At 41.2% G+C, this 12,560-nt stretch overlaps 1 protein-coding gene across 6 annotated transcripts in view; it reads left to right on the forward strand.

Annotated features, from left to right (window-relative positions):
• Nucleotides 1-12,560, forward strand: part of zmynd11 (zinc finger, MYND-type containing 11) — a 21,773-nt gene that overhangs the window by 2,644 nt on the left and 6,569 nt on the right. For 4 of the 6 annotated variants that reach the window (XM_035671469.1, XM_035671471.1, XM_035671470.1 and 1 more), the window contains exons 3-8: nt 1,387-1,546; nt 3,255-3,278; nt 5,135-5,170; nt 8,955-9,116; nt 10,111-10,188; nt 11,216-11,308. In XM_035671469.1, the coding sequence (XP_035527362.1) occupies nt 1,387-1,546; nt 3,255-3,278; nt 5,135-5,170; nt 8,955-9,116; nt 10,111-10,188; nt 11,216-11,308 (553 nt within the window). The remainder of the gene's footprint in view (nt 1-1,386; nt 1,547-3,254; nt 3,279-5,134; nt 5,171-8,954; nt 9,117-10,110; nt 10,189-11,215; nt 11,309-12,560) is intronic. The other 2 variants (XM_035671473.1, XM_035671474.1) reach the window with 2 other exon arrangements.

Here is a 12,560-nt window from a genome sequence, read left to right on the forward strand (position 1 = left end):
CACACACACACACACACTCTATCCAGTCCCATTGTAGCTTAGTTTCACCCAGCAGGCTTTGTGGCTAAGAGGGTGATGACTTTGGTTTTGTGGAAATAAAGGAGGCTAAAGTCAGGGGCGAATAATTAACTGCCCTCGCTCACATAGATGTAAATGTACAGGAGGGTCACAGCAGTCCGGCTGCTTCACATCAGTTAGTTCATCATTAACCTATAGCTATAAAGCTATATCTTTAACTGACTGTAACGTTGGTGACATTTAATTAGTCACCATTTTCTATTCAGAATGATCAGTCTGTTAGGAAGAAATAGACCAACCAAAGATACAGGTAACGCCATCAATCGCAACAGAACAACCACAAATATCCATAAAGACTAAACAAAAGCACCAAACACACTTTCACTTTGCTTCTCAACTTCAAAATGATTTAAATCCATGAAATGTGTTAAGTACGTTTGTTTGTAACTTCATTTTTATGCATATAAATGAAGGGAGTACACGGTAGTTATTTGGTAGTTAACGCCAACATATGTTGCCCAGTAACTCGACACACATCAGCAACGTTGAAGTTAGAGCTGAAAGATTTTGTGAAATAGACAGAAAATTAATTGGACTTTTTATTTCCCTCAGATTGCATCAGATCGTTCTCGAATATGAGCAGTTGCTGGTTTCTTTGTCACGTAAGCGTTAACTAGAGCTCTTTGAGTTTTTACCTCTTCGTTGACATAACAGGCATTACAAACTCTACCCACTCTGATGGGTTTATTATTATTTCTCACGTTTTGATCAATGAAAATAATCTCCCATTGTTAATTCGTGGAGCCTCGTGTGGGTTCCCCGTTAGCCCCACTGTAAGATCTTTGGTTTGAGTAATCCTGTCTGACTCATGTTCACCTCACAGACATACTATAGGCCTCTCCATTGTAACCCACAAGTAAACACAGACTCTCACCTGATTCCTCACTCACTGATTCTGGCTGGCTGTCTGCCACAGTGGAGGATACGTGACCTTGCTCAGAGAGGTTCACTGCCAGGCAGCAGGCAGCTGCACCAATAAAGTGGGCCATTATTTGAATCACATGCTCCCAAACTGGAAAATGTAGGAGCATTAGAGGAGGACATAGATGAGAAAGACGGCTTGTAATGTCGACCCACATGTATCTGTAATCTGTTTCTTGGGTGGTATAAACATCAGTTATGGAGCGTTGGGGGGTATTGTTGGTGGAAAATTACTAATCTGAGAGGCGAGTCATTTCAAGAGCATAGAATAAAATGTGTGATGACGACAGTGTTGGGTCAGCACCTACAGGAGGTTGAGGTTTTAAATGTTCATGTTGGGCTGCCGTTGCACATTGCTTAATCACTCCTGTACCTCCGCCCGCCCAGGTACCTGAGCCGTGTGTTTGGCATGCACCCTAAGGAGACTGCCAGACAGCTGAGCTTGGCCGTGAAGGACGGCCTGGTGGTGGAGACCCTGACTGTTGGCTGCAAGGGCTCCAAAGCCGGCATCGAGCAGGAAGGATACTGGTTGCCCGGGGATGAGATGGTAAGTCTAACGGGTTCCAGACACACAACGGTTGAATCCTTTGTCTAGATTCTGTCTTATTATTCACCAAAAGTGAGCAGATTCATCCTTTTGTTTGTCAGGTGTTTATCTGGCGTCGGTGCCTGTGTGTTCACATTGTGAGCAAATCCCTGGAAGTTAAGAGTTCTCACAGAGCTGAATGTTGAAGGGAACTTTGAAAGTTTAATTACAGCTTCTTGGTTTCAGTGGCCTCTGACAGCAAACATGACGTCTTGTTTCCCTCCTGATGGGATCTAGTTTCATGATGTAGTTTTAAAACCTTTATTAAAAAAGGTTTACAGCTGCAACTAATGATAAGTTTAATTCTGCTGATTATTGTTGTGGTTGATACATTAATAATTTGCTTTAAAATAAAACAAAAAACATCAGGAAACAGTTTCCTAGAGCTGAGTGTAATGACATTAAATATCAGTTTTTAAAACATTAAAACATATTAATTTTACTGTAATGTTAGACAAGGAGAAGCAGAACGTGCGGACATTTGATGAGCTGGAACCAGACAAAGACTACTCCAATGATTCATCAGCTTCTTAAAATAGTTACAGATCAATTTTCTATTGATAGACTAATCAACTAATTGTTTCCAGCTCTATAAAGGTTACAATAATAAACAAAATCTCAAAAGCAACACTAGAAAAATGGCTGTTGGAACTTTTTTAATTTTATGAATAGAGTTATTCTTTCTTTGGTTTAGAACTTGAAACATTTTGCTTTGACAAACGTACCACAGGAGCCACGACTGAGACCACGCGTCCTACATCGTGCAGCATCAGGATGTAGCCACCCATCTGTCAGGTTGCTCACAGTGTGAACACAGTGTTAACAGCCACAGCACGCAGACGTTACATGGAGCAAACATTACTGTGATCAGCGATCATGTACAAGTATAAAGTTAAGAAATAAGAGCAGAAAAAGAGAGATATTTTAGCCATCAAGGACTTTAAAATGTGGAAGCAGCCTTTAAACAGTGCAGTGTGTTTCTCTGGACTTGCTCAGCAGCCGGTTGTGATATTAATATTTTGCTCGTCATTTGAAGTCTGTTATTTCCCTTGTTAGTTGTGAGGAACGGTGATGCTTTCACTTGTCTCTGTCACAGTAGCTCTGCACTCAGTGGGAGAATCCTCATGTTTTCTGCTATCTGTAATGCAAAGAGCACTTAATGGATTACTGTGCAAGTGGCATTAACATGTAATTGGTGGCTGCTTTAATCCCAGTGCTTTTTGCACCAGGTGCTAACACCTGGGAAGTATCCGTTATGCTTTACTCATTAACTGCACCAGCACCATCTGAGCATTATCATGCAGGGAAAACAGGAATAACTAATAATATGATAGGGAACTTAGCTTCTTTTCTCAGCTCTAACATGAACTAGTTTGCCTAAACAGTGGTTTTGATTTAACATGCTCAGGTCTATATTGACTCAAGGTAGATTTAGTAGATTCAGTCTTTGCATCTAAGCAGCCAGGGGAATGGTGGAGCATGAGAGATGGGGGATTTGAATAGTTGTGGGCTCTGTCTGTATTGTGTGGTGTCAGTAACAACATATTTACATGATCTGCTGTTCAAATCTGGCCTCTCAAGACACAACACTGTTGTCCAGCGGAGCTCAGGTCCTTTTATTAGCAGCAGGACTTTTAAACACTACTCTCTGAATCACTTGCAATCACAGGAGCCGAAAGCCGAGGGAAGCAAGGTAAGGGCTGCATTGTTCTTCTCCAATTCAGGGTTTGTTCTTCATTTGATCACTTCATTTTCCCCCGCTCTCAACTAACATCATTCTGTGAGAAATCGGTTCTGCCACATGCAGTGCAGTCAGGGATTGGAGTGAATCTTTTTATGCAGGTTGCAAACAGCATACAGTATGTTCTGGTGAGTGCACACGTTGTAGGCTGTGTTAAAGCGATGCAGAAAGCCTTCAGTGCCAGTGGCGAGAAATTCAGTCGTCTTGCACTTTGTAATGCTTGTGATTCCGCTCGCTGCAGCTAAATGAAATTATCACACAAGGTGAAAGCTGAAAAACATATCAGGTTTCCATTTGGACCTTTGTCTGCATGCGGGCCTACAGTACAGAATTAAACCCACTGCCAGAAGCTGCTTGCTGTCCTTCACTCACACTGTAAAAAGCTTCATGAAAGTCCATTGCAGCGCTGTGTCTACGTGGCCAAATTTCTTGTGGAAGTGATTTGATGATGATGAAATATGTGCTCGCTACTCATCTACAGATGTGCCGTTGCTTGATTTCTTTATTTTTTAAACACACAAACAGTCCCTTGGTCCGGCTCTAAGCTGCGTCCAGTGCTTGGCTTTCAGACACCGCCAACTAGAGTCAAACATCAAGTGTAAATTACAGCTTGAACAGTAATTGAATCACATTTTAATGTGAGATCACAAGCAATGCTAGCATAGCCGCAGGTTGGTAGCAAGCATCTGTGCGTTTGTAGTATTTTGGTAGTTGTAGTTCTCCTCAGAGGAGGTGTGTTCTGCCGTGTTCTTAACTTCTGTCTGGCATGCTTATTTTCCTTTTTTCTTCATTTAATTGATGAAACACAGTGGAGGTGGGGAGAGGGAAGGAAGGGGTGGTTGTGGTTTGTGTGGTTGTGCGCTGTAGTTTTCTCGATGTCTGCTTCTAGAAACACAGCCGGCTGGTTCTGTCAGGCTCGCAGTCAGTGGACAGAGTTTAAATGTGAGAAACACTGTAGAGCAGTAGAGACAGCCCCCCCCCCCCCCNNGCAGGTGCCTGGATTCAATCCAGCTGGCATGTGCTGTGTCCTTGTGTCGACCGCAGGAATATTTACTCAAACAGATAACCGCACATTTACACACTGATCATAACATTTGAAACGGCAACAATTCAGATTCTTGAAAAACAAGTTTTACATGCACTGCCTCTAGTCAGATTGGATTAAATCCAGGTTTCCCCCAAAGTGATTACCTTTTTATCTGTGAATTCACACCCTGAATTTCCTTAAAACAACAATTGGATGCTTTGTTGATAAGTGATGGAAGTTAGTTTAAACTGATTACAATCGGCACACTGGTGATGCATGTTAATAAATGTGATATGATGTGTTGATGCACTTTGACAGTAAGAACTTAACACACTGTAAAAGGGATCAAATCCACATTATTTCATTTAGCTTACTAACACATTGTTCTGACGAAGCTGAATGAACTTCCTTGCAAACACTGTGTTCATCTTTACACCCTCCTCAGTGTTTTTCACACTTTTTTTTGAAGGCTGCTCTCAGATCAGTTTATCACAGTTGTGTAATAACACTGTTGGTACTGAGCGCGGGGTTTCATAACGGAGGCGGTGCCACTTTGCTTAAAACAAAGACCACCTCGGCTAACATCAAACAGTTTCTACACTCATGTAATAAAACACTAAGCCCTGGGGAAGAGGAGGAGAGCTGCTGTTTCACACAGTTAATGCTACATTTAAAGTGGTTCACCATCTCAGTCAGACTATTTCCTGAATATACATTGATATTTCTTTTGTACTGTCACATATTTTACCATATCATTTTGTCTTTTCCTTTAACATCATAGGCAGTGTTGCAAATCACTGAGCAGGACTGCTTAATGGTAATATTGGACTTTATATGAATTCTTGCATCAATGTGATTTAAGTGCTTTGAAGTTATTTGTCAGGTATTTCTTTTGCTTAAAAAAAAGCCAAAACAGACATTCATGTTTGGTGACTTTATCCATTAGAAATACTGTTGTTGTGTTATGATATATACTGACATTCATTTACAATTACCTGTACCATGAGAGAGGATTTTATCCATGTTGCCCACCTGTACCTTCAAGTGATATGTAGTAAAAAATAAATATATAGGATCTCATTTGGAGTTTGATTATGCATGTGAGTAAATTGGTGGCTGTTGTGCAAAAGTGATGTGCCTCATTTGTGAAATCCACCAACCACTAATAGCCTAAATGTGCACCAGCCAAAATCCTGAAAGAGTTTTAAAAATACGTATGTGTAGAAACCTTGGTACAACCTGTGAAGGTGCATTTTTAGACAGCCAAACTACAGGTGAAGCTAGTTTACCTTTTAGAGAAGCAGGCGGTGGAGATGTATCCTGGAGTTGTTTTGTGCAGGTCATTAGGAGGCACGCTAACCCCGCCGCTCAGCCTCGCTCGGCTCTGTGGCGTGTCCCAGCTTGACACTGACAGCGCAGAGCTGTTAACCAGAGAACGAGCGCGGTGGGAAAGATGACTGAAGGCAGCCAACACTCTGGCTGCCTCAACTCCTCCACCATTATCCAAGCTCCTGCCTTTGTTGGCAGCTGTTAGTCAAGGCCCATTTCTCCCTCTGAAAAGCACTGAGGTATTTCATGGAAGTTTAGAGAAGTTTTAGATTTTCTGGCTTTGTTTTTTCCCCTGATTTTTTTTATGTTTTAGGTAAATTTGAGGGCTTAAATATTTTTGAACTTGGATTAAACACAGTTTTATTAGAATATATTAACTTTTTAATTAAACATTCTGATGTTTTGCTGTTATTTTAACGTTCAGTGGTACTCAAACTTTGTCGCTGTAATAAGATCCGGTTTGCTTGGGCCCAATACTATCAGCACTCCTGACTAAACTCCCCTGCTGAGACACTCTGTCCTGGGCTCCAGCCGTTTGAAGTCAGCCACTTGTCTTTCATCAGACGGTCCAACAATAGTGAAGTGCCTGTTGACATTCGACAGAACTCGAGGACCATTTCTGTGTTGTCAAGTGTTTGTGTGGGTGAAGAATCTCTTACGCTCTAAAAAGTAGAAGTCCTTTGAGGAAACTGTGGATGGATTTCATCCACGTGTGTATATTCGCACATGTAATTGTCGTTAATTGTGAACCCTGGAGAAATTTCCCTCCTTCAGGTCTGTTCATTTGGGAATATGAATGGGGCGGTTGCCTCAACGTGTTCCTAGATGAACCCTGGGAGAGAGAGTGTGCTATAAATATATGATCACCACTGAGTATATTGCTAACAAATCTGTGTATAAACCAAAGAATGACCTAAAATGTAACAATCCATAATCCTATCTGATCGTACTGCCTGAAGAAAATGTAGCCTACAAAGATTATACACCTACAATATATTGGCCAATTTATCAGTCAGTTTATCGCAGGTGTATCGTTATCAATGTATAAATAAGAAGATGTGTCTAAGAGTTTAAGGATAAAAATCAAAGGAATTCTTCTAAAAAAAGTTGTCTATGTTCGTTATGTGCAGTGTACGTACGAGAAAAGGAAAATCAGCTGCTATATTGTCAAATTCTTTATTGGCGTCAAAAAAACGGTCTCTGGATTTACTTTGAATGTTTTTAAAAGATTTATTACAGACAGGACTTTTACAAAAAGCGTTTTGAAAACATCCACAATGACCAAAGCTTCTCTATTAATATATTACTTTAGGGCTGCAACTAATTGTCATTTACCTGATCAACCATATCAGTTATTCTTCTGGTAATTACTTTAGAGTCTTTGAAGCCTTGAAGTTGTAAAGACGAACGTCCCATCACGTTTCCCTTTCTTGATCCTGGTGAGGTATCAAACAGTTGTAGCTGATCCTTTAAAAGGCCCCTGAGGAACCCCTGGATTTCAGAGTGTAGAGCGCTTCCTCCTGGCAGGTCCTGCTTCTGATCAGGGTCTTTGGTGTTGCAGCCTCACTGGCACAGCGAATGTCAGAGCTGTCTTCACTCATTTGTCCTCATGACTATTTATGGTTGTGTTTGGCCTCGTTTTACCCCGAGACTTCCGATGAAGGCGCTCTAGTCCAGATTGGTTTAAATCTGCACGTGTGCTTTGAAACAGAAGAACATGCTGCAGCGTGCATTCTCGTGAAAGTCTTTGGTGTAAAGACACATTCCCGATAAGATATTCTCCTCTGAGATCAATCAGTCTGCTTCCTCCAGTCCAGTCCAACCCCAGCCACATGAACACATGGAGAAAAAAATCAAGAAAGAGAGTGAAGTGCTTTTAAATTTTTTTTTTTAAGCTTTCATTGAGTGACACTCAGTCACGACTCGCCTGCTCTCCCCTACTGAGTCGGTCCAGACTGTGAGTGGGAGGAGTTGGACTCTTGACAGGTTGAGGAGTTGAATTTTTAGCTGTTCATACTTCCGTCTCTGTGCCCTTCACTTGAACCCATGAATGAAAATTAGAATAAAACAGGACTACTGTAACGGGTGTCTGCAGGTTCTTAAACATTTAATAATCAGATTTTTAGACCTTAAAATATCTTAAATATGATTTTAATTAAATAAATGATTGGATTAATGAAGTTAATGTTGAAGCTGAATCTATCTCGCTTTTTTTTATTAATCATGCTGAAACAACGACAAAGCAAAATCAACATATAACCAATACTGTTTTTTCTTTATATCCTAAGTACTTTTTTACTAGTATGGAAGTGAAATAGGTCTTTCACTGCATTCGTAACAGTGTTAAAAAGTCTTAAATTTAAGTAGTTGAAACCATGTATAAATAATGCACTGAATAAGTTGTTAATCTGGCCTCACTCTCATCCGTTCAGCACCTTCCAACCACAAATTCAAACGCTCCAAAAATGAAGAAATGTCTGGAAATGATTCAATAGATCTTTTTTTTTTAAAACAGATTAGTGTTTGGCAGTAATTCAACCACACATTCATATATACATCAGTTTTTTTTTGCTATTGACACCCAGCAGCTCCACTTGCTGAAAAGCTGCTCAGCCTTATTTTAATAGAGGAGGAGATTTATTATTCTCATCCGTTTTTCCCTCTCAGTTCCTTTTAGCTGCTTCACAGTTTGAATTTGAGACCTTTCGGCTAAATGCTATGAACTCCACGCTGTCACCGCCTGCTGTCACTGAGGCCAGTGTGACTTGTCTAAATGAACTTCACAAAAATCACTTCAGTTTCTTTATTCTTCCTTCACTGAATACCGCTACTCTTCTGTATATTTCCATATTCACATTCAGGAAGATTTAAAGTTTAAGACTGTGTGAAAGTTTCTGTTCAATTTGGATTTAGAGTGCTTCGTGTGGAAATGAAATTAAATGGTGTATTATGAAGTTGCTGGTGAAAATACAGAGGAATGAGAGTGCAGATATAACAGTTGTGCTACCAGATCTGGAGCCATTGGTGGAACCAGCTGGAATTGTCTAAGCAGTACTAGGATTTGTTGGATTGATGCATTTTGGAACAACTCCAAAGTAGTGAAATATTTGTATACACCTGCAGCCACTTTAACGAGACACCAGCCAGTGTTCTCTTGTATTTGGCGTTAACCTAACCTCAGGATGAAGAGAGTTGTTTCCTCCCCTGCCGTGCTTAGGCGGGTTGGAGGGGGGGGTCACCCAAACTTGTGCTCTGCCGTGTCTTCCCTCCAGGAGTGGGAGACGGAGAGCCACGACTGGTACTGCTTCGAGTGTCACCTACCGGGCGACGTCCTCACGTGTGACAACTGCTTCCGGGTTTATCACCTCAAGTGTCTGTCGGAGGACTTCAAGCCCAGAGACGGAGGATCCCACTGGCAGTGTGTCGTCTGCAGGGTAAGGCGGTCAAACCTGGAAGTGTGTGTGGTTGTCATAATGGGTATTATGTCTGGTTTTTATGAGTAATGAGCATGTTTTTGGAAAGGAAAGACATTTTGTTCAGTCTTGATTATTGGGCCATTTGAGGATTAAGAAAAGGTTTTAGGGTTAATGTTAGAGAATGGGGACAATGTACATTCAGTCATTTTCTTTCTGTTAATCCTTCCACGGGGTCTTTAAAAAGTCTAAAATCCAATCATCCAATCATCCAATTGATTTTGACAGGTCTTAAGTTAACATTATCAGTTATCAGTCTTTCATCAATGTATATTGATCATGCTGCAACAACTACAAAACAAACCCAACATGGAACCAATACCAGTTTTCCTTCATATCCTTCGTACCTTTTTGCCAGTATGGAAGTGAAATAGGTCTTAAAAGGCATTATATTGAAAATTATATTAAAGTGAATTTCACCTGTTGAAACCTGTAAAACCTCCTTCCACACTGCTATTACAGTGATACTTTCTCTGTCGGAACTCTTCATTATGATCATATTTAATAACATTCCTGTAATAACCCAGACAAAAACAGTCAAACATGCTGACTACCTTTGTCTTAACCTCTTTACCCCAGTGACGGTGTTATTTTCATTACATTTAAGTAATGAGTTCACTGCAGAGACAGTTTGTTGTTAGTGTCAGTATTTTTAATTGAAACCAACGTTGGTGGTTGTTTTTCACCCTTCAATAAACTATTCCTCAGTATTTCTCTTTCTCACTTTTAATTATGTCGCTCTGTTTCTGTGTGTCTGAATATTCTTATTCCTCTTTTAACTTCCTGTCTCCGCTGCCAGGTTCTTGCCTTTGTATATTTCTGACATTGTGTGTGTGCAGTACAAAGTGTGTCTATGTACTCAAGTGGGTTACAGGGTCAGATCAGAACCCGCTGTGGTTCTAAACTTCCCCCTCTCTCCTCTTTTCTCCACATCATCCCTCCTTCCTCCCTGCAGGGAAGTAAAAAGAAGAACCTGAACAAACAGGAGATGAGTAAATACCTGCGCTTCATCGTCCAGCGTATGAAGGAGAGGGTGAGAGCAACCTTATATTTATTTCTACCTCATGTATCTCTTAATTCTTGTCATGTTTCTTAAGAGAGATGTGTTCATTCTCAGCAGATTTAGGCTCTGCTCTGCCACTGCGAGCTGCATGTTTTGCATGGATTTGGATGAAATTTGAATCATGTCAGATGAATTTTCACCATTGCATTTAAGCCAGTGATTCCACGCAGTCATTACCAATTGCTGTATCACTTTTAGCCACGCTTTGAATGCTGTGCACTGGGCCTTATTGGTCAGAGTACTGTTTTGAAATGAGAAAACCAAAATCTGTAAGTTGTAACTGTTTCCCGACTACCATTTACAAATATGGGGAACAAAATGGGTTATGTTTTCAGTTTCTTTTCTAAACAAAAAATGGAAAACCGTTTTTTTCCCATTTTCTGTTTTTTATTTTCAACACAAAAGTAGAAAACCGCCTCGTTTTTGGTTTCTTTATTTCTAAACGAAGATCCATTGGCAGCAGACTACACTGACCCTTATTCTTTAATGCCACAATAAGCAGCACAGGTTTGTTAACGTTTACACATAGCAGCCCATCCACTCAGGAGCTCGGAGGCACTTACATGTGTTTTTCTTTATTTGGATAATAAAAAGATATTAATAATAGATTTGAAACCCATTTTAACATTTAGTTCGGCCTTAAATCTGCACTGTGGTTGTGGCTCCTCACTCCCCTCCACAAAAAAAAATCCCCTTCATTCTCCTCCCATTACGCCTTCCTCTGTCTCCATCTGCTTGCTCATCTCCTCTATCCTTCCTTCAGTCTCTATAGAAGTCTCTTTACTTTTCCTCCGCCTCTCTTGTTCTCCCCCTTCCTGTCTCACTTCATCCCACCGCTCCCTATAAAAATGGTATTAAAGCTCATCTCATTGACCCTCCATGATGCCTCCATCTCTGCTGGCCACACATGTGCCTGCTTCATTACTCCGTCTAACACCCTCCTCCTCCTCCTCCTCTCGATGAAGTATTAAACCATTATCCCTCCTGTACTTTGCAGGCAGTGGACCTGAACAAGAAGGGCAAAGACACTAAACATCCAATGTACAAGCGGCTGATCCACACTGCGCTGGACGTCTCAAACATCCAGGAGGTAACATCATGCCCAGCGTCATTCTGTGAAACCTGCAGTATCTTTACACTGGCCTAACACTTTATCTACTTCATTTGTTTCTTATTTACCTCTATTGACTTTATTGTCTGTGATACTGAAGACATACACTCTTAGCCACTAGTTTAAGGATTATCTGGTATTTGTATGTGTATTTATGGATGTTTAGCAGTGGACACTGGAGACTAATCATATTCCAGTGTATATTAATAACAATGAAAGTCTTGAGTCACACTGAATCTAAAAATATGTGTATCATGCCTGTTTGCTTCGATGTGACTGAGAGCCGACACAAACACCAGTCCTCCCATTCATTGAGTGGGGGTAGTCGGTGGCGGGGGGGCTGCAGGGGATACTGAAAAGAAAAACAAAAAGTTGAAACAGAATCAGATTTTAGAGAAACGTCGTACTGCAGTGGCCAATCCGACGTGAGTACCAGTTCCACTGCTCCACAGTGAGCCAGAAACAAACCAGGGGCTATCCAGGCAGAGGTCGTTAAACAAACGGTGAAACTCTCCAGTTGTGTCCTCGCTTCGTTTATTTTGTGTACACGGCTTCGATGTGTGTCTGGCCTGCAGTCTGTGGGTTATGAGGAGAGCTAGTGAGAAAGCATCAGAGAAATAAACCCTGTTTTCTGCTTGTTTTACACATTTTGATGCAAATTGCAGCAATCAGGGACTCTGGGTTTAAAGTACCTTAACTGCCTCCACGAGGTGTGTCAGAGCTTCAACTCTACAGCGCCCCCCCGGGGAGACGCCCCCTCACAGTTTACAAACCTCTGGATTAAACCAAAGATTATTAGTATTAGATATTTATCTGAACTGCTAAATGTTTTATTCACTTGATTTTTTTTTATTTAATTTTAATTTATTTTTAAATAAATTGTTGTGAATTAGAATTGTGGTCTGTGGTAAGTTCAGATTTTGTGTTGAGTTTGAGTTTGAGTTTGTGTGTGTGTGTCGTGTGGTGTGTCGTGTGTGTGTGTGTGCTGTGTGTGGTGTGTGTCGATGTGTTTTGGTGCCTTGTGGAGTGTGTCGTGGAGTGGTGGTGTGGTGTGTGTGAGTGTTGTGAGTGTGGTGTGTGTGTGTGGGAGTGTGTGTTGGAGTGTGTGTGAGAGTGAGAGGTCAGAAGGACTCTGCTGTGCTGGTGGTCAGTGGTGGCATTCACAGCCCAGCCTCTGCACGACACACTGGGCACTCGGCCCAGACCCTGTTGTGTGTGTGGTGTTACGCCG

The sequence above is a fragment of the Morone saxatilis genome, unplaced genomic scaffold (genome assembly GCF_004916995.1).
Source record: "Morone saxatilis isolate NCDOM2014 unplaced genomic scaffold, NCSU_SB_2.0 Contig23, whole genome shotgun sequence".
In the NCBI taxonomy this organism is placed as follows: domain Eukaryota; kingdom Metazoa; phylum Chordata; class Actinopteri; family Moronidae; genus Morone; species Morone saxatilis.